Source organism: Temnothorax longispinosus, chromosome 3, assembly GCF_030848805.1.
Source record: "Temnothorax longispinosus isolate EJ_2023e chromosome 3, Tlon_JGU_v1, whole genome shotgun sequence".
Taxonomy (NCBI): Eukaryota; Metazoa; Arthropoda; class Insecta; order Hymenoptera; family Formicidae; genus Temnothorax; species Temnothorax longispinosus.
Genome location: NC_092360.1, coordinates 13150373 through 13172063, shown reverse-complemented (window position 1 = coordinate 13172063; position 21691 = coordinate 13150373). Strand labels below are relative to the sequence as shown.

At 32.0% G+C, this 21691-nt stretch overlaps 4 protein-coding genes across 4 annotated transcripts; 3 read left to right on the top strand and 1 right to left on the bottom strand.

Moving 5' to 3' along the window:
• Nucleotides 1–562: 562 nt before the first annotated feature.
• Nucleotides 563–2470, top strand: Eef1beta (elongation factor 1-beta). The gene is made up of 3 exons (XM_071773165.1): nt 563–800; nt 1719–2146; nt 2255–2470. The coding sequence occupies exons 1-3, from the start codon at nt 721–723 to the stop codon at nt 2407–2409; spliced, it is 663 nt and encodes a 220-aa protein (XP_071629266.1). The 5' UTR covers nt 563–720; the 3' UTR covers nt 2410–2470.
• A 1981-nt stretch (nt 2471–4451) lies between these two features.
• Nucleotides 4452–9367, top strand: LOC139810011 (lysozyme 2-like). The gene is made up of 4 exons (XM_071773351.1): nt 4452–4612; nt 8305–8472; nt 8684–8757; nt 8845–9367. Exons 1-4 carry the CDS (start codon nt 4549–4551, stop codon nt 8983–8985), a joined length of 447 nt encoding a protein of 148 aa, XP_071629452.1. The 5' UTR covers nt 4452–4548; the 3' UTR covers nt 8986–9367.
• A 2410-nt stretch (nt 9368–11777) lies between these two features.
• On the top strand, nt 11778–15367 carry LOC139809818 (lysozyme-like). Its single transcript, XM_071773040.1, has 4 exons — nt 11778–11939; nt 13899–14069; nt 14948–15030; nt 15121–15367. The coding sequence occupies exons 1-4, from the start codon at nt 11876–11878 to the stop codon at nt 15259–15261; spliced, it is 459 nt and encodes a 152-aa protein (XP_071629141.1). The 5' UTR covers nt 11778–11875; the 3' UTR covers nt 15262–15367.
• A 1696-nt stretch (nt 15368–17063) lies between these two features.
• Nucleotides 17064–21641, bottom strand: LOC139809817 (nucleolar MIF4G domain-containing protein 1). The gene is made up of 8 exons (XM_071773039.1): nt 20808–21641; nt 19554–20116; nt 19132–19416; nt 18882–19069; nt 18558–18733; nt 18113–18465; nt 17568–17699; nt 17064–17449 (listed from the first exon to the last, which is right to left on the bottom strand). Exons 1-8 carry the CDS (start codon nt 21253–21255, stop codon nt 17159–17161), a joined length of 2436 nt encoding a protein of 811 aa, XP_071629140.1. The 5' UTR covers nt 21256–21641; the 3' UTR covers nt 17064–17158.
• Between the last annotated feature and the right edge of the window lie 50 nt (nt 21642–21691).

Genomic DNA, 21691 nt, shown 5'->3' with positions numbered 1-21691 from the left:
CTCTGGTAACAGCCAATCACGTTCGACTGCTAGTAAGCGGCTTGTGGACTGCTGAACGCGATATACGTTCGAAAGAAAAAGAAAAAGGATAGATCTGTTCTTTTTAGCTGAAAAAAAGGAAAGATAAACCGTGCAAGAAGTTCAGCTAAAAAAACAGGTCTAATAAAAAATATACAAAGAAAATGGGACGAATATAACAGTGCTCTTCTAAAACAGGATTGGTTGTCAATAGTCGGTCGCTATCGGATTGGTTCTTATCCCATCTCGTCCCGGCATTATCATTTCACTAGATCCGCCATCGTCAGGCGAATTCGGCTCACAGGCCCCCCGTGCCATTGGGCGCGTTCAGCAGACCAAGCCGCTCAGTAGCAGTCGAACGTGAGTGGCTCTTACTTTTGGAACCAACCAATCAACGCAGAGTGTTGATAAGACGAACTCAACAGTTGTGTCTGCTGAACGCGGCCATTTGTATCCTCCCGCCGCTAGCGCCGCGGGCCGCGGGCCGCCGGGTAGGCGCGCCGGAACAAACGTCACGTCGCTGCTCTCAAATCGAGCTACGCGAACCGGGGTCCGCGGACTCCGGGCCGTCGGCCCCTCGCCACCTCGTCGCCGCGCGCAGCTCTCTCTTCCGGCGAATCCGGCGATCAGACGAAGGGGTCCCCGCTACTGACTCGTCGAGCTCACGGTCAACTATTTACTCGCCCGAAATATATTTTCGCCATGGCTGTCGGTGACCTGAAGACCGATAAAGGCGTCGAGGATCTCAACAGCTATCTCGCCGACCGCAGTTATGTCGAGGGGTGAGCCTACTTCTAGCGCGTTCTCGGCGCGACTCTAACGTCTCTCCGGTACACGTGCTCCGCTTGTCGGCATCTTGCCTTCCCTATTTCTCATTTTCGCCTGGTGCACACATCACGGCGCACTCCCGCCGTCCCGTTCTCCCACGAGGAGCGACCGTCCCGTGTCCCGTCACGAGCACCTGCGCAGCATCTTCCCCGGCCCGCCCGGCCGAGATAAAACTCATAAAACACGACGTTTCCAGTGTCGCGTATGGACATGTGTCACACGGACAGCACATACGCATACGCACACGCATACATCTTGCATTTATTTTTACGTCTCTTCTTTCATCTTCTTCCTACCTATCCTTTTTGGTAAACCTTCTCCGTAGAATTAACTCTTTGCAAGTTTCTGGACGAATTTGTCTACATACGGTTCCGTATGTGATTTGTTATCTATACTTACATATACGTACCTATCTGAATATACGCATAAGAATAAGGATCTCAATGACTTCTGGCATGCGTAGTTCAAAATACCCTTTATGTTTGTCACTCTAATATCATTCTTTCTTTTATATTCTGTAAATAACATATACTGCAAGATAAACAATATTACTCATGGAAAAGATAATTTTTCTTTAGATATTAATGGAGATTTTTTTATATAAAAGAAATTGCGTTTACTTTTTGAAAATTTCATGTATTGTTTATACAATATTATTAATTTTTAATTTGTTCATAGTAAGAATGGTAATGAAATTGAAAAATTGGTATCAAATTAACTGTATCAATAGCTCATTAATAACACTAAAGTGGTATTAAAGTTTCCGATCGAAACACTACTAGGAATTGTAAGTCCTTTTTAGTAATACGCAATGAAGGAGTGACCTTGATATACAAAATAACGTATCATATAGAAGAATTTACGCTCGATAGGTGGCAACCAACTCAGGCCGATGTTGCAGTACTCGAAGCACTGGGGAAGGCACCGACATCTTCAAATCCTCATGTACTCCGTTGGTACAACCACATAAAATCCTACGACTTTAAGTCACTTCCTGGAGAAAAAAAAGCACCTGCCATCTTTAGCACCGCCGGTGCCCCGGCTTCGTCTACGGGAAAGGCAAACGACGACGAGGACGACCTAGATCTATTTGGTTCGGACGAAGACGAGGATGCAGAAGCTGCGAAAATCAGGGAGGAAAGGTTAAAGGCGTACGCGGAGAAAAAATCAAAGAAACCCGCAGTCATTGCCAAGTCGAGTATCGTGCTGGACGTGAAGAGCTGGGGAGATGAAACCGATATGAAGTTAATGGAAAACGCAGTGAGATCGATTGAGATGGACGGTCTTGTTTGGGGTGCATGTAAGTACTTTCGTATACTTTCGTAAGTCGTTGTCGCTCTTTCGACAGATATACGTAGCAGATCGACGTAAGCAAATTATACAACTGAATTATGTATCTTTTTTTCAGCAAAACTTGTCCCAGTGGGCTATGGCATAAACAAGTTACAAATAATGTGCGTGATAGAAGACGAGAAAGTATCGGTGGATTTTCTGATTGAACAGATTCAAGAATTCGAGGAATTCGTTCAATCCGTAGACATTGCTTCGTTCAACAAGATCTAAGAAACAAAAACAGCTCATTACTTTTAATATTGGATTAATAAATATTAATTGTTTGTATATACGCAATTTGTTACTCTCTTAATATACCCGAAGGATTCCTTGTGCAGTCTTCAAGAGTAATACAATTCTATTAAAGCTTCATTGCATGTATTCATTTTAATACCTTACATGTATACATTATTAGATAAATTTTAATATTGTCGAATATATATATATATGCAGCACGCACGCACAAATAATCATTCGCATTTATACGTTTTTATGCATGTTCTATTCCATCTCATTAGTTTTTTTTACAGAATATCCATAAATATATTATCTATGTCAAAATAAATAGAATGAAATATGTAACTGAAAAGATTATATATTAACGTGAAAGTTTCAATATTGCAATTACTGCTATAAAAGAATATAACGATTTTATAATAAAAAATATTGTATATAACATATGAAATACGTCAATACTATCATATAACGGTTACCTGCTTCAATTTAAAAATATTAATTTTTTGCTATGCAATTTTTATAATTATATAGGTTTAAAAAATTATAATTCAAACTAGTATCGGCTTCAGCAGGAAAGAAACTGCAATAAAAAAAAACAAATTACAGATATCGTCAGCGGCGGACAAGAGTTGTACAGACATTATATCATGTTATTCATGTTATATCGCTTATACGATTACGCAACGGGAATTTCATACATCTTGTAGACGTAATAAATAATAAGCAAACACGTTGATCAATCAACCGTTATCGGGCATATATATAGAAAAATGGAATTCCCTCTTTCGTATTGGTTCTTAATATGCATCAAAATTTCTTATTTCAAAATTTAAATGAATAATTTGGGCTAATAATAGTAAATAGTATGCCGATGGCGCAACGTATAAGCGACACGCGTTCTTCACGCGCGCTTGCCGTCCCTTATAAACTTGTTCTCAAGGAAAAGTATCAATTGTAAGATCATCGAGGAGAGGTGCGTCCCTAGGGCATTGACATTGAACTTGGGATCCGGTTGTCGTAGTCTCTTCACGATTCTGTGTTGCGAGTTTCCAAGTAACGACGATCTGCCATTTATCAGGACGGGCGTTATAGGGATCGCGAAAAGATGCAGGATTAAAATTCAAGATTTGTTCTCTTCTACTGTAAAACAATGCAACATCAGATCTTTAGTATTCTTTTCTTTTATCTTTTTGTTTTTGTCGCAGATTTTTATATATTGACATGCTAACGTCGATACTTTCACTGCAAGACGCGTTAAAACTTCATGAAAGAACGCGGGACTTGCTTTTTTCCGTTTTTAATATCTCTCGAGTTTTGCAAGTTTTGAATAAAAGAATTCGAAAGATGCAGTATAAGAATAACTATGTGAGATCCTAAACGTATAATAAGTTACATTCTTTTAATATAAAATAATTATAGCATAAAATATATACAGAATTGATAAATATTAATATAATATAAGAATAAATATTCTTCACTAATTGCAACCAAGATATCATAAATTAATTAATATCTTATTCATATGATTTATACGGATATGCAAATGTCTTATTTTAATAATTTAGCAAATTCCATGTAATAAGTAGTAAAAAATAGAAGAAAAATTTGTCTCTTCTTTCAGCTTATCGATATAAAAATTATGTATATATAGACATTTGTGGAATATCTTCTAATTTTGAAGAACTGTTTAATTTAATTTTTAAAGACTATTGCTACGCTTAGAAGATTCTTTTCCAAAGTACATATTCGTTGTTGTTAAAAAAATTTACTTGATGAAGAACGGAACGATTCCTAACTTAATATCAAACAGAATATCATCTGACTGCTGATTTTCGACTATTTCCAATCCCGTTTGGAAAACGTGTTTGGAATTTCGTTTCTCTTTTTCTTCTGGCGCAAATAACGATGAGATTCTTGTCCTTCGGTCGCGAACGGTTCTTCCTTTCCCCGCTCTTCCTGTGTCTTCGTATCCTCATCGTTTGTCCTCGCCTTCGTCACGCGTTGTTATCGCCGTATATATAAGAAAGCGATCGTCGAGAAGTGGTCGAAAGCGTGGATCACCTCGTACCAGTCGACCAGTACAGTGCGCAGTAGACGTTGCTTCCTACGGATCAGCAGCATCACATCTTCGAGATGTTTGCGAGAGTCTCGTGTGTTACTGTGACAATAATCACGCTATTTTGCGTTTATACTTCTGGTGAGCTATCGATGTATTTTTTTTATTTTCTAATAGAAGAGCGATTTATAATACGAATTACAGCGCGAATTTTCTCTAAATGGGTGAGAATTCTGATTTAAACACGTTATAATATTACGTAGCAATTAATACATGGCTAAAATTTTCAAGAAAATTTACATGTTATGAATGTGAAATGATATTCGTTTAAAAGTTGGAGAAATATGACAATCTGAAAAAATTTTGATTCAAGAATTCATTAAAAACTGATTCGAGGTATATTACAAATGATATATTTTAGCCCCAAAATACTCTCTATGAATGTGTGAATATAAAATATTTGAAATCTGATTTTAGAACAGAATTTATTAGATATTTTGTTTGATTCAGAAAGTTTCAGCTACAAATTTTGAAATACAAGCTTGAAGACACTTAATATATAATAACAAAATATGTCTTGATTTCAAACATTAAAATTTTTAATACAAACTAACTGCCCGTTTCCCACATTTTCCGTTTATATATGTATATTTGTTTATATAATCCGTTTTAAATATTTAAGCAATATTTTATTAAACTTACGTTTTGCACAAAGTGAAATTCTGCATTAATCTTCGATCAATTTGAGAAACAATAGATCCGATCAGATCCGGCTACTGTTAGTTCCAGGAATTTTTATCAGTCGCGTCATTAATAGCAGTCTGTATCTCACAGAATTCTTTAAAACATATTTTTGTGTCCATGACCACGTCCCTGACTGTTATGCAATACGTCGGCTAATCTCAAAAGAGTTCTCTCTTATTCCATCTCTATAACCTTTCCCCTATTATTTTATTGTGCTAATATTAGAAACGTCATTTAAAACCTTTAAAAGAAAAAAATAATATCTAATATATATGTACACATGTTAGGAATAAATAATAATATTTAACTCTCTCTCTCTCTCTCTCTCTCTCTCTCTTTAAATTTTTAATCACATTGTGTATATATGTTTTCTAGTGATTATTAGAGACTATGTAAGACAAAAGTGTTACGTGATTATAATCATATATTACATTGTCAAAAGTCTGCTATAATCTGTTGGCTTTATATGATATTATATTTGTCACAAAAATCAAATGATATATGTTTACCGTGAATTGATGTAACTTATTCACCGTAAAAGATACCATAAGTAAATATAACTTTGTGCTCGGTTGCATGTTATGATTAGTATTCTTCAACTATGTTTTAATGATACATCGTTGATGACGATTACAGAAATAGCAATTATTAGACGAGATTTAATTGGTAAAGTGACGATGCAATATATAGTTGCGGTCTGCTTGCGACGATCCCAATTAAGATAACGAAATCAAAATATAGAAAACATGTTTGATTACTCTAATGCGAATATATCATTTGTGTCTGTGTCTCGTTTTCCCGTATAATTTCCTTGTTTTATTTCCTCGTTTTATTTTCTTGCGTTATTGCAATATACGTGTATACAGCCTCGCGATAATAAACTAGTCAGTTAATTATAACTGCCTACTATCATCATGATGCAAAGTTTCGACCGAAAAGAAATATTAATTAAAATTATAGAGCAATATTCACATCATATTAAATGTTAATAGAATGGAATCAATATATGTATATTATATGTTAAAAGTTATTTATATGTGTTTTTTAAAAGCAATTTGGACATACTTATTATCAACTAAAAATGATAATACTCATCTGTATAGATCCACCAAATAAAATTTAATTCAAAGCTAATATAAGTTTAAAATGCGAATATACGTGTGACGGAACAATTATCTTTTTTCTCCTCTCTTTTTTTGGGGGGGCATTTCTAACAGTCTTATATTTGATTCTTTATGCATACAAAAGACTCCTTAGTTGGTATTTCGAAACTGGTTTCAATCTTTACTAAGGTCTTTTTCATTCCACAGTCCTGAGTGTGAATTGAGTGAAAGAAAAAATGAACGCATACCTACGCTTTATGAGCTCATATTGGCCTTGAATCAAATTGTACAGTTTTACTGATTATCGATTATAAAGATAAAAAATCTAACGGTATTGATACACAACATACAGCTATACAGCATCTGTGATTAGCGATCAAAAGATACAAGTAGATCAAAGATACAGAAAGGTCTTGACTTCATTAAATGAACCGCTTCAGGCCGCACCCAACTAGTGGGAGTTATAAGAATGATCCGTTTATAATCTGACTTAAAAAATGCGGATCATTAAAACTGATTGGGTGGATCAAGCTTTGCAACTCATAATCGTAAATCTATAATTCAAACAGAATATGCATTTGCACTTTGATTGAAGTTTGATCGTAAACACAAAAAGAAAAGAATAAATGTGAAATCAACACTAATAATATATTACGCCGCGGCATATATTCAAATACGGAGGGTGCTATACTTGCAAGTGAAACAATGTAATTCATTCAACGATACCGAAAAGAGTTTTATGTTTTACACGCTTGATTTTTTGAGTATAATCCACTCGCTCTGACTTTAGATAGCCCCCAGCTAGCAGGCGTAGCTGGCCGGGGGATTATCTACTAGCAGTGACTTCATGAACTTTTTTAACCTAAAGACGTTTTAATGACGGTTCAATAACGTAGCCATGTAGCAGGATGACGTCTAAAGACGTTTTAATGGTGTATTATTGACGTTAGCGTTCGAGACGTCATTAAGACGTCAGAGGATTGTGAAAATCAAAATTATAAAAAATTATTTTATTTAAAACAAGATAATAAGATGTTACAAGATATATTATAAAATATACATGCATTTTGTATTTATTTAATTATCACAATACTTTTATTTTATCACAATTGTTAATTACTTGACAAAAATTCAACTGTACATCATATTTTGATATAAATATGCTACCTAGGCCGTTATAGAAATAATAAAGGAGAGATAATAAAAGAACAGGAATTGAACGAAAGAAAGGTTTTCACTATAACAGTCGTCGTGGCCATCTCTGAATGAGTTGTAATTTAAATTCATGAGCTGATTTAAGTTATATTTTTAACCGTGACGCTATACAAAACAACCGCGCCCGTGCAGGTACAAATACATAAGCTGTGTATAATGTTGCGAGATATATGTATCAAGTGATATCACACACCGAAAATTCCGGTTTTGTATATTGTAGAGATGTGCCAAGCAACTTTTATGTTCTTATTATAATTCTATCGAAAGTGCATCGTCCTAACCCGCGTTTTAAATGCTGATACTTTTATTTCTCAAAGATTCTTAACGTAAATATTTTATTTCAACAAATCTCAAAAAGATACAGAAATTCAATTACGATATAGATATTGTCATATTCATTATTATTGTTATTATTGTTATTATTAATTAAATTCAATTTGAGTAACATTGAAAATCTATATTCTATAGAGATTTGAGAATATAAAATAGAATTGTAACTTGCATGACTTCGAAAATCTAACATAAAGAGAGGAATTTTTGTATCAAAATTATTTTGTCAAATTTATAAATATCATTATTTTGTTCAAAGCGATTTATATTCCTTTTGTTTAATAAAAATAGAAAGTTAGAGTTACTAATTAGATGATACTTTTCTGTTTTATCAGTGTACTCTATTTCTGCTCGATTATTTTGCGTATGATAAGATATTAAAAAAACGTCATTCATTTCTAGTTTTTACGTATTAATTTGCATCTCTGTTTTTTGTTTCAGCTCAAGTTATATCGCAGGTCTGTTTAGGCTGTATATGCGAAGTTAGCACAGGATGTAACACCACTCGCGGGTGTTCTGGATCCGTATGTGGACCCTTCGCCATAACATGGGACTACTGGTCTGACGCCGGTAAACCAACTCTGAACAACGAGCCAACCAGTAACGATGGTCAGTTACTTTCTTATAAGATATATAAGATACTTTATGCATTCAAATAATGAAAATAATTTCCATTTCTTTGTCAACCAACGTTAATATAATCATTGTATAAATTGTATGTCTATATTATTTATTTTAATGACTAAATAATAAATATAAATATTATAACCTGATTGATAAATATAAATCTATAATAATTGCTTCTTTTTTTTTATTATAGCTTATGCCAGATGCGTCAATGATCCCTACTGTGCTGCTGGTGCAGTACAAAACTATATGGCCAAATTCGGTCACGTAAGTAATTTACTCAATTTTCATATGTAGATTTTGGCTTATACTACACTTCTTCATCTTAACAACTAATGTGCATTAATTAAATAGGACTGCACCGGAAATGGAGTGGTCGACTGCGAAGATTATTTGCGTATTCATCGACTTGGCGCAAACGCCTGCAACGGCGCCCTAAACAGCAAATATGAGAATAAATTCAAGTTGTGTTTACAAACCTTCCAAAATCAATAATATGTGTATGTTATACTACCGCCTAATAACAATCCCTTAATTATCGTAATATACATGTCCGATGAAAACCCATCTTGTATCTTTATCAAATATTTGTGATACAATCATTCATTATTATTAGCAACGAAACTAGTTCCCGCCTCTAGTTTTGCCCATTAAATTTTATCTAGTATAAGTTTATCTCTTAGGATTTGATATGCAACAAATATATCAATCGAAAACGTATATGTGCTCGTGGTATTCCACATACTTTGATATGTCGCATTGTATTAATTTTAACTTACTTAAATGTTCATGCTGTATGATTGTGTGTTTGACATAATAATCAGTCTTACTTATGCTAATATAGCTAACGCAAGAACATTTATAATAAAAGCTTTAATATGTGGAATTTTTACTAACACATCACAATTTCCTGAAATTCTCCTTATATTATATTTTATAAAATTTTCGAGTTTTCACATTTTGCGTAATTAATAAGAAAATTTTAGGAAAAATCGTGGTTCTTCAAATTTCATATAATGCTTATATAACTTCCTAATTGATTACACTTTTTTTATACTTATTGTTATAGTTGATTTTTGAGAATTTATATTTTCGTAATTTGAAAATTATTTGATTGGTAAAAATGCGAATAATTTTACGACGTAATTATTGACGGCGCTAAGTAATAATTATGGACATTAAGAAATTTTTCTATTTGATAATATTTAGCAAATCACAAAAAACTATTCTCAAAAAAAAAAAAAAAAATAATCAAGTAGAAGAAAAGTAATAAGATAACAATAATTAAATTACATTAATTTTAAAAATTATACATATATGCAACTTTTTGTTAAAACGTTTATAAAGTCATGTGTCGAATTTTATAGCATATTATTTTATAACATATTATTTATAAATCATTTATAAATTAATATCATATAAGATTAGATTAATTTTAATATCAATTCTTTCAATCCTAAGTTACAATTATAAAATTTGTAATGCAATTTTAAATATTACATTATATAAAATATATAAAATATAGCTACGCGCGCAGATCGGTTTCACTGTACGTTGATAGCACATGCCCTTGACACAAGATACTACCGTTTCTCATGGTCACATGTATAAAATCAATACGATTGAAGGTGTACGTCGATATTCGCGCACATTTTCATATTTTCATAATTATATTAAAAATACTTGAGGTCCCTGATGTCCGTTCTTGGGTTAACAACAAACTGCGTTATTTCATCGGCTTGTATAAAATGACTCGGTCGGAATCAATCTCGGACTCGTCAACTACGAAGTCGACCACGCTCACGCACGTACAGCTATGCGCTATCTCAAAATTGCTTTCAAATTCTTTCGATTCTAAACGATTATACATATAAAGATGTCAGAATGTTATCTGATGCACCATTTTTTGAGAGCAAAGAGATATCACAAAAATGATATCTAAAAGATTTCTCAAACAGGACATCTTTAAGATATTTGAAGTTTGTCGACATATACATATAGAGTTCTTATTTATCATGTCTAAATAAGAACCGATATATGTACATACGTCAACATATGAATTTGTCATTTATGATATCCAAAAGATAATATCTTAAAACATTTTTTGAGTAAAAGTTCTACATTAAAAACTATATGAAATTATCAATAATTTTATAACTTTTATTAACTTTTATTAACTTTTATTAACTTTAATATTACTAAAATTTAGTAAAATTATTTAGTAATATTTAGTAAAATTATTAGTATATATCTAGACAGAGCACTTATAAAAAAAAAGAACATTTGTTCAAAACCTGCTAAAGAATATCAGATGAGGTCCCACACCGTGTGGGGGGACCAAATAACCAACCGACAACGCGGCAACCAACCGGCACGAATGCCACCAATTTAATTTAATTTCGAGATTTTCGAGACCGCTCAGGAGGCGGCCAGGTGGGACTCGAACCCGCTATCTCGCGGTTGTAAGCCTGCCGTTTTCCAGCTAGACCAACTCTACCACCCGTTAGCAGAGATGTTAATGGTGCTATTTTGCCCGCTGCCTGCGCGCCTGGTGGGGACACGCACACAGCTGACGGAGCCGTGTATGTACATGTGCGCTGGGCGCTCGGCGGCCTCGGCGCGGCTCGGCCAGCTTCGAGCGGGTAGAAGAGCGTGGAAGAGCGCAGACATACACTCGGATGTCAGGCGCGTCGACTGACTTGGCTCGTCTATTGTGTCTCGCGTATCCCTTCTGATGTTGATTTATGAATAAAATTTTATATTATGACATTGCAGATGACCAATAAAATACCCCCTGAAAATGCTTCGTTGAAGAATTAGGTGCGTTTTTTAAAATAGGACACCCTGTCTTTTTATTAATTTCATTAATATTTAAATTTATATCTACAATTTATTTATGCTTTCTATATATCTGTATAATATTTTATATCACAAGAAAAAGAATATTTTTTCACAAACACATGAACATAAGTCGACATTCAAAACACATAAGTATTCGCTTTTATTTAAAAATCTTTCTAGACGAATTGATTAGAACGACTGATTCTGAATTAATATCTAAACACAAACGAAACCTCATAATATAAGGCTAATTTTCCGCTACTTTTAATCCCTGTTTCCAAAATTTCGTTCTTTTACCTTTGATATTTTAACAATGATGAAACTCTTATCTTTTGGACATCCAAAACAGTTTTTCTTTTTGTCTTTCTGTCTTCATATCTTTGCCATTTATTTTCGTCTTATTTATCATGCAGCTGCTATCGCTTTATATAAGAAAACGATCGTCGAGAAGAGCTCAAAAGAACGGATTACTTAGCATCAGTCGACCAACACAGTGCGTTAATAAACATTGCTCCTTGTGAATCAGCAGCAACACATTTTTAAAATGTTTGCTAAAGTTTTGTGGGTCTTTGTGACAGTGATCGTGCTATTTGGCGTTTACACTTACGGTGAGATAGTGATGTTTTTTCATTTTTTAACAAAAGTGAGATTTATAATACACGACTTATTTTCACACGTATAAAACTTGTAAAAATATTACTAGTATATTCAATGGCTACAAATTTTATTTCCATGTTATAATTTTTGAATAATGATGTACTTGAAAATTGGAGAAATTGATAATTTGAGAAAATATCGATTCAAAGACTCGTTAAAAACCGAAGTATGTTACAAATGGAATGTTTTATCCTAAAATACTTTCTATCAGTGTACGAAAATAGAATTGGAATCAAATACACTAACTTTGGCTGATTTAAAGAATATGAGTTATAAACTTTGCAATATCAAATAAGATCAGGAATGGCTATATATAGGAGTCAGACGCAGTTGTCAGTGCGTAAAAAACTTAAGCGATTTCATCAATCGAATATATATTCAAACGTTTCGGCTCGGGATTGAATATATATTCGATTGATGAAATCGCTCAAGTTTTTTACGCACTGACAACTGCGTCTGACTCCTATAGCCATTCCTGATCTTATTTTATATTTCGGGAGTCCAATACTCATTATTTTGCAATATCAGTTTTAAAACCATAATTTTTAATAATAAAATAATAAAGAAAAACATAATAATACTAAAACTTGTCTTGATTTGGAAGAACAGAATTTACTTTGGAAAATAACTGCCTATATTTTTCACAATTTCCGTTTTGTTTTTTTTTTCTATGTATAATGCGCCTTCAAAATTTAAGCAGTATTTCATTAAACTTTGTGCGAAGTAGAAATTTTGCATTAATCTTCAATTGATTTGAGAAACAGAGATCCGATTCCATCCGGCTATCGCTAGTGTGTCATGAATTTTTATCAACTGCGTATGTATCATCATAACAGTTTGTATCTCACAGCGTTTTTTTTAAATATTTATGATTCCATGACTGCGTTTCTGACTGTTATGCGATTGCCAACCAATTTAAAGATTTACCTATTTCATCTGTAAAATCAAATTTTCTCTTATTATGTTATTGTGTTCATGTTTAGAGGTATCATTTATGATTTAAAAAAAATATTTTTTTAATGATCTTTTTCTAATAAATAAAATAATATATCTAATATAATATTTTTGATACACACATGTTAAGAATAAAAAATAATATTTAATTCATTTGTTTGGTGATTCTGTTTTCTAATCACATTGAGTATATTTTTTAGTAGTTATTAATAACCATTCAATACAAAGTATTTATATAATTATATTATACTATCCTAAAGAGTCTGCTACAGTCTACTAGTGACGTTTTATCACAAAAATCATTTAACTAACATGCTCATTGTGAAGCGATATAACTTGGCCAATGACGTAAACGATATCGTAGGCAAAAATAAGTATGCCCGTTCGTAACAAATTTCATGATTAATATTCTGAATTTTTTATGTTTTCGTAAAACATTGTTAATGATTACAGAAATGGCAATTAATCAGAAAATCTGATAAAATAATATTGCAACAGACGCACTTTGTTTGTAACAAAATCTAAATTAAAATAACGAAAAAACCTGATCGATTATTTTAATACAAATATAATTTGTTCTACTTCTTTATTGCTTCGCGATAGTAGAATGTTATTAATTGTAAAATGGATTACTGACATTGTGATAAATATTTTCCTTTAGATTCAAGAATATAAAATAAAATTGTGATATATACTTGATTTTGAAAGTTGAACACGAGAAGAGAATCCATCAGAATTACTTATCAGTATTTTGCTCAAAGTGATATATGTACCTTGTTTAATAAAATTAGAAAGCTAATTAATAACTGAATAATATTTCCTTGTTTAATGGACGCATTCTATTTCAGCTGGATTATTTCTGCGTATGATAGTGCATTAATTAAAGCTGTTGCTTTTTTTTATGTTGCTAACTTTTAGTATATTAATAACGTATAAATATCCATTTTTTATTACAGCTCAACTCATGTCGCTGGTTTGCTTAGGCTGTTTATGCGAAATTACTACAGGATGTAATACTACTATTGGTTGCGATAAAACGTCGTGTGGACCCTTTTCGATAACAAAACCTTATTGGGTTGACGCTGGCAAACCACCTCCAAACGGAAAATCGAGCAGTGACGACGATGGTGTGTTACTCTTTCTCTTGTACAAAATACCTTAGATATTTATTAGAAATAGTAATTTCTAGTTATTTTCCCTTTATTTACAATCGCACTTTTTTATACATTTCGTGATTGAAATGAGTAAGCCTATAGTATTACACTCCAAAAAGAAAAAAATGGAAGAAAAATGTTACGTAATGTACATGTATTTAATTCGCATTGAGAAGGTTGCTCCATTCGGTAGATTAAAAACGGAGCAATACTGCAGAAGCCGCACGTGTCGGAAAATTCGTTAATTATTAACTATAGAAGCGGAAAATGTACGATATTTCTGTAAAAGTATTTAGATATCTGATTAAGTAGTGTCTTTGTAAATTATATATTTCCAACTTAATTAAACCTAAAGAAAGGACAATATTATTAAAATAGAAATGCAGTACTGTTTTAAAATCGTGCGTTCACGTAAAAGAGTCACGGTGCGGTCTCGCTTCACTTGGCACGAGACACTACCGTGTCTCTTGATATTCTAAATTATATTTGAAAGGTAATTTCGAACGCTATATGACTTTTTACTTCAGTCATAAATTTATTTTTAGTTTCATTTCTTAAAATTATAATAAGGACACTTATAAAGGAGTTCATATGTATTATAGAATTCTATGTATCAATACTAATAATGTTAATTAATTCTGATAATAATTTTATTGACTTTTTTCGTTACTCTTTATTTTATATAATACAGACTTTACATGAATACTCTAATATGATGGCATTTAGCATTAAGTCAATATTAGTATAATCTGCCCATAGTTTGTATGCCTACATTATTTACTTTAGTAAATAATAAATACATTTTTATAATAATAATAATAATACATAATAATCGATTTTTTTCATTATAGCCGATGTAGCTTATCGCGAATGTGCCACGAATATATACTGCGCTGGTTATACAGTACAAGCGTACATGGCTAAACACAGTCGGGTAAGATCACCATGTTCACATTCAGATTTTGGCTTATACTTGTCTTATACTACGCTAATGATACGTTTAATCAAAACGTTAACTAAATAGGACTGTAACGGAGATGGAGTGATCGACTGTGATGATTACGTACGTCTTCATCGACTTGGCGCATACGGTTGCACCGGCTTACTAAGCAATGTTTACGAAAATAAATATATGTTGTGCTTACAAACCTTCCAACATAAATAATATAGATATGTATATTACGCTAATATTTAATAACAAATATATCGTGTAATATACGCAATATAATAAATTAACGCAGTCAAACAAATAAAGAACGGTTAAGTCGTTACTTTTATTGTTCGATTGCGTTAATTTTCGACCATTTATTGTACGACTGCGTTAATCCCCGACCTAATTTTAATTTCGTATGACTGCGTTAAACTTCGTTTTCTTTGTAATTCGCGTGAAATTTAATGGTACCACGCTGATAATAACCCAAAAAAGGGTCGAAACGTCCGTATTTAATTTGTGTAGTTACTTATTCATATATATTGCGCCTGGCTCGTATTGCCTTTTTTTTATTATTTTTTGCCTTTCTATTTAGTTTAACCCACTCTACCTACTTTCTGCGAGTTACACTATTATCAGACACTCTGTATATTTATTAAATAACTATAGTATAAAGTAACATTTGTTATCAGTTTCACAGCAGAAAAATACGGAGTTGCAGGAAGAAAACAAAATTAGAGATATCACAACTTGAGACAAGAGTAGATAGATAGATATTATATCATTCATATAATGACGCAAAACGAGAATTTCAAATATCTTGTCTACGTAATGAATAATCATTACGAACACAGAACACATCAATTAATAGACTGTCATCGGTTATCAAATGCGTAAATATATATAAGGAAAAGCGGAATTCCCTCTTTTATTGATTCGTAATACGCGTTAAATTACGTTAATACGCATAAAATTTTTTATTGTAAAAATTTAAATAAGAATAATTTTGATTAATAATAATATATGTGCTGTAATAAGCGGAATTCCCAAAAACGTTGCAGATATAATTGATACTAATTTCCCTGCAAGGCGCGCTCGAATTTCGAAAGTATTCAGGACTTGCTTTCTTTTTGTTTTTAATATCTCTCAAGCTCTGCAAATTTTGAATAGAAAAATGGCACAAGACACAAAGATATTACTTAATTCGAATGTTAGTTACAAACGTTCTTCTTCAGTTATTACTTTAATTTTTCTTTTCACTTTAGTTTTTAGTAAAATAAAGATATTAAAAAAGCGTACGTGTGTGGAATCATATATGAATATCGATTCTAATAATGTCAATTAATTCTGACTGTAATTTGGTTAAATTTTTGCTACTAATTTTACTTTATATAGATATTTTCGTATCATGTAGATATGTACTTTAAATATGACGATAAGTATTAAACAAACGTTAATATAATCAGCCCATAGTTTACATGCTTATATTATTTAACTTTAGTGACTAATAAATACAAATTTCACAATTATAATATAATAAAAGTATATAATAATCAATTCTTTTTTTTTTTTTTAATTATAGCCTATCGTAAATGTGTCAAGGGCGTGTACTGCGCTGGTTATACAGTACAAGGTTATATGGTTAAACACAGTCGGGTAAGATTAATTATGCTCATATTGAGATTTTGGCTCACCCATGTCTCCGCTGATGTAACATCTAATAGTTAATTGTATAGAACTGTAATGGAAAATGGAGTGATCAATTGTGAAGATTACATGCGGCTTCATCAACTTGATGCATCCGGTTGCACGGAGTCGCTAGGCAGTACTTACAAAAATAAATACAAGTTGTGTTTACGAACTTTTCAACGTAAATATATCTATAATATCTATTATACTATTACTACAGTATATTATGTGATGTAACATAATAACAATTCATACCGTGATATACATAATATACTATTTAAAATACTGAATAATATTCCTTATATCATATTAAATATTTTATAGAAAAGGTATAAGTAACACAAATATATTTTTTACATTTATATTTCATATCTAGAATTATATTATATCCAATATATACATATAAAATGTTTTACATATGCATTAATTATTATAAAATCAGTTAAAATATAAGTTTTGACTCTCGTGTACTTAAAAGTTTATCTACCAACCTCGCCCGGTTCATCAATAATTCACTATGTTCCTGTAAGTTTTCAGAAGCACAAATATTTTTTACAAGAAAATGATTTATAAATAATCTAAGACTTTCTCTGAAAGTTTGCAACTTTGGAGATAAAGATATTCTTCCAAATACTTCCAAACAGGCCTCCTCATTCTCGTGTAATAATATTCCCAGCATGATTTGTCGTACAAGCCTCATGGTTAACTTGTCTAATTCCGTAAATTGAATAACCTGTAATTATATATATATATATATATATTATGTAATAATAAAAGTTAAATATCACATAATAACAAACATCAGTGTAGGAGAAAATAACTATAGAAAAAATAAATAATTATTTCTATACCTTTAAAATGGAAAGAGGAAGACCTTTGCCTAAGAATAGAGAAGTCAAAAATTTTGCCAGATTTGTTAACTGTTTTGTACTCAAATCATCCAATGCCTTTAATTTATCCCACAATGCATATTGTATAGTTAACTATAACAATTAATCATTATTAATGATTATAGAACACAGAGAAAAATAATTATGTACTATTACGCTCGGAAATCCATATGCAAATTATTCACAAGTGAACTTGATACTCCCGTATTCTCATCAATAACGGAAAATAATATAATTGTAATAATATTAATTTTACTCAACATAAAGTGAATGAGAAAAACAATAGTCGTGACACACTGATACAGAGTAATGTTTTCTCACAGATTTCTGTTTTAAGAGCCAAGTTGTTGTCAGAAAAATTATTTTCTTATCGCTGATTAATTTCCTGATTGATTTCTTCGTTCAGCTAATTCAAAGTACAACTGGCCATTTAAAGAGCAATTCTTCGCAATGTAGATTACAGAGACGCGACAAGACTTTATATATATAAAATTATATTTATGTACCTGATATTTTCTATCGGTATCACAGAGCCTTTGCGCCAAAACAGCATAATAAGGATTGAACTTTTTCTCTTGAATGCAACAATTGAGGATAACGTAAATTATTTCCCTTTGTTGTTGATTTTTCAAACCAAGATGATGAATTTTTTCAAATGCGTCTAAATAATCTTCAGCTGTCATAAGTACGCAAAATATATCTCTTCTGATATCAGTATTCATTCTCTGTTTTCGTGCTAACTCCAATATGTCTTCACTGTACTTTTGTTTTTTGTCTTCTAAATTCTTTTCTAATTTACCAATATCCTTGAGACCGGACCAGGCTGATCCTACTATCCACCATTTTCCTCTTTCATCCGCTAAAAAAAGATAGAAAAAAATATATAATTTTATTATTTAAGAATAATATTTTAATATTTTTCGTTTGTATTCCATGTATTACTTTTCATACCTTGTAGTAAGTCTTCTAAAGTTACATTAAATTGTGCAACATTATTACCCTTATGGATAAAACTCTTTAGAATTTTCTTCAAGTGTTCTATCTGAGTTGGATCATACTGTGGTATTTTGCTCACATTATTATTTTTTATTGCTAGTAATACATCTAACATAAATTTGACCCTCGAGCTACAAAGATAATAGTAATATGATTAAAAACGTAAAAATGAAAATACGCAGGTAAATAAGGATTCATGCAATAGTTAGAAAAAGTAACTCAGAATAAAATGAATATCTGTATTGGTGCGTAAACTGTATTTAAAAATATAAGACTTACTTTTCGAGGATAGCATTATTTGCCTTTTGTTGCAAATTTAATATAAGTTCCTTCAAAGCAATTGGATCATCTTTTCTTAACTGAAAGCCCACTGTCCTTAAAATCAATAAAATCAGTTCAATTTCCTTCTCTGTGAACTTTGCTGCTAGTTTTTCTAATATTTGATACAGAAGGCGATGACCATATACCTAGAAAAAGACAGACTCATAAATGTTCTGCAAGAACACAAAAAGCAACATTAATATTTTACCTTGAAATTATAGAGATGTGAAATCATAAGGATAATATTATCTAATTCCTTATTCTCAACACAATGAGATTCCTCCAACATATGGTGAAGCTTTTTTACAATAGTCAGTAAAAAATGTGCGCCAACTTCCGTACCAACATTTGCGTGTAATACAGCGATTAACATCATATGTTCACTGATAAGTCGATCTGGAGTTAATGTTGGTGCAACTATACTTTCCATCATTAGTTTGGATAACATTACATTCATATCGTTACGACTGTTTGACATATACATTTCTTCTACCTATATTGAAAATATTCAGACAAATTTTTATCAATCAAAAATAACAATCTTCCTAATAAAAGTATTTATATAAATAAGGTCATTATTATTTCTATATATATTTGACTAAACGCATATACATGTTAATAACTAATTACCTGATTTGCAATGGTATGCATATTTTGCTCTGCTAATCTATTTAAAATACCTTTCATTTGTCTTTTCAATCTACGAACTTTCTCATCGTCGGAAGAAATATTACTTGCAATGCGTCCAGCAGGTGGTACATATTTCTTTGATACAATGTTACCCTCTTTGTCTCTTTGCCTACCATAAATATCTTCCCATAAATCTTCATCATCTGACTGTTCTGATGCGTCACTCTGATTCAACTCTTCATTCACTGTTTCATCTTCGTCATCTGTTGCATACGTTTTAGATTTGTTTATTGTATTTGTCTCTTCTAAAGAAATTTCTTTGCTATTATCTTGAGTTAAATTTTGATCGGACAAAAGACTTTCATTTTCTGAATCTTGTTCAGAATCTTCATTGTCATCTATGCTATCTTCTTCGTCATTTTCATGCCTATCCTCAATATCTTCCTCGCCAATAGCCAAGTTCAAGTCCTCTTCGAGTTCTTTACTCACTTCAGTTTCTTGCAATTGCTTCTCAGTTTTAACAATGTGACTTCTATTCTCCGAATCACAGAAATCCAAGAGATCTAATTAAATGTTAAGGAACTATAAATGATTAAACAAAAAAATTCTGGCATAAATTTGAAAATGTAAATTAAAGATATAGACGACCTAACAATTTATAAAAATAACTTTCACGTAAAAATTAGTAGTATTTTAATATAAATATAGAAATGATATAGCTATACGTTTCTTGAAGAGAAATATACGTACATACATATATTATATACACATATAATATGTTAATTAAATGCCTGTTTTAAATTTTGTTTGGAGTAAATTCATTATTCTTACAAATCTTTATTATTTAGAAAACAAAAGAGAAAGAGCCATACAGAACATACAACACAATTACAATTGATTTTATTCAATTTCCTGAAGTTACCATCGACTTTGCACAATACAATATTCTCATATATTATACTTTTCTCTTTACATTATTTACACTAAATCTATCTCTTATTACATATACATTTGCTCTAGCATCTTATCTAGCCCTATTATTCTGTTTCAATTGTCCTTCGTTATCTACAGCATAAAGATTAATTCATTTCTGCAATCAAAAAAAGATCAAAGTATTCTTGTGCTCTCTCTTTCTCATTTTCTCCATTCTACCTCTTTTCTAAACCTTGCACTTTTTTATTTAACTCCATACAGGATAAAAAAATTTTAATAATTTTATAAATAAATGTCTAACAAGTAAATGATCAAGGATACAATCTAATCCATCTGATACGAAAGACTTTGGGATAGATTTGCTCTTTCGTTTATTCAACTTCAATTGCTTTTCCAAGTGTTTAATCGCCTTGTCCTCCTCTATATTGGCCTGGTTCAACTGTACCATTCTTTGCTTTTTTGCATTCTTCTGCATCCTTTTTTCCTTCGTATCTTTAGACTTCTGTCGTTTTTGCGTCTTCGTCGTTGGCACCTGTTCAACGTCATCTTTTTCTTTTATTTTCATCGATTTATCACTGTCAGTCCCTGATACTTGAACAATTTTTCCCGACTGATTTTTCGACTTTTTCTTTTGATAATACTCTGCCCTACTTATCTTCTTTTGTTGCCTTTTCTCTTTACGTAGCTGCTTGCGCGTTTTCTGTATTGATTTAGCTTTGTTGATTTTGCTCTTAGTATCCAGTGTCTTTTTACGTTGAATACGCCCCATTTTGCGGAGAAACGCTTTCTATTTAATGCTTATAATAACGCGATATATATATTATACTTCATACAATATATCAATAAAAGTAAATGTTGATTTAGATCACTGAGCATCATAACTGATTATAACCTCAAAATTCATTAAACACGTGCGCTATGTGTCATGTGTGCTAGCGCTGTCAGCGCCAACGTTGGGAGATGCCGCTAAACACAGAGCGAAGCACGACGACGGACGCGCGAACGGGAGCACGAATACTTCATACCTGTGCGAAGTTCATTTGGAGAACGATAGTTGAGTGACTTCCGCAGGTAACGGTATTCCGAGCGTTGACGGGAACAAGTGACGAGGCTATGCTCACCGGCAAAAACAATCGGCCGCGTAGCGACTTTGAATTTGAACATATAGTTGCTTTCAAATTCAACGGTCGCGCCCGTTTGGTACG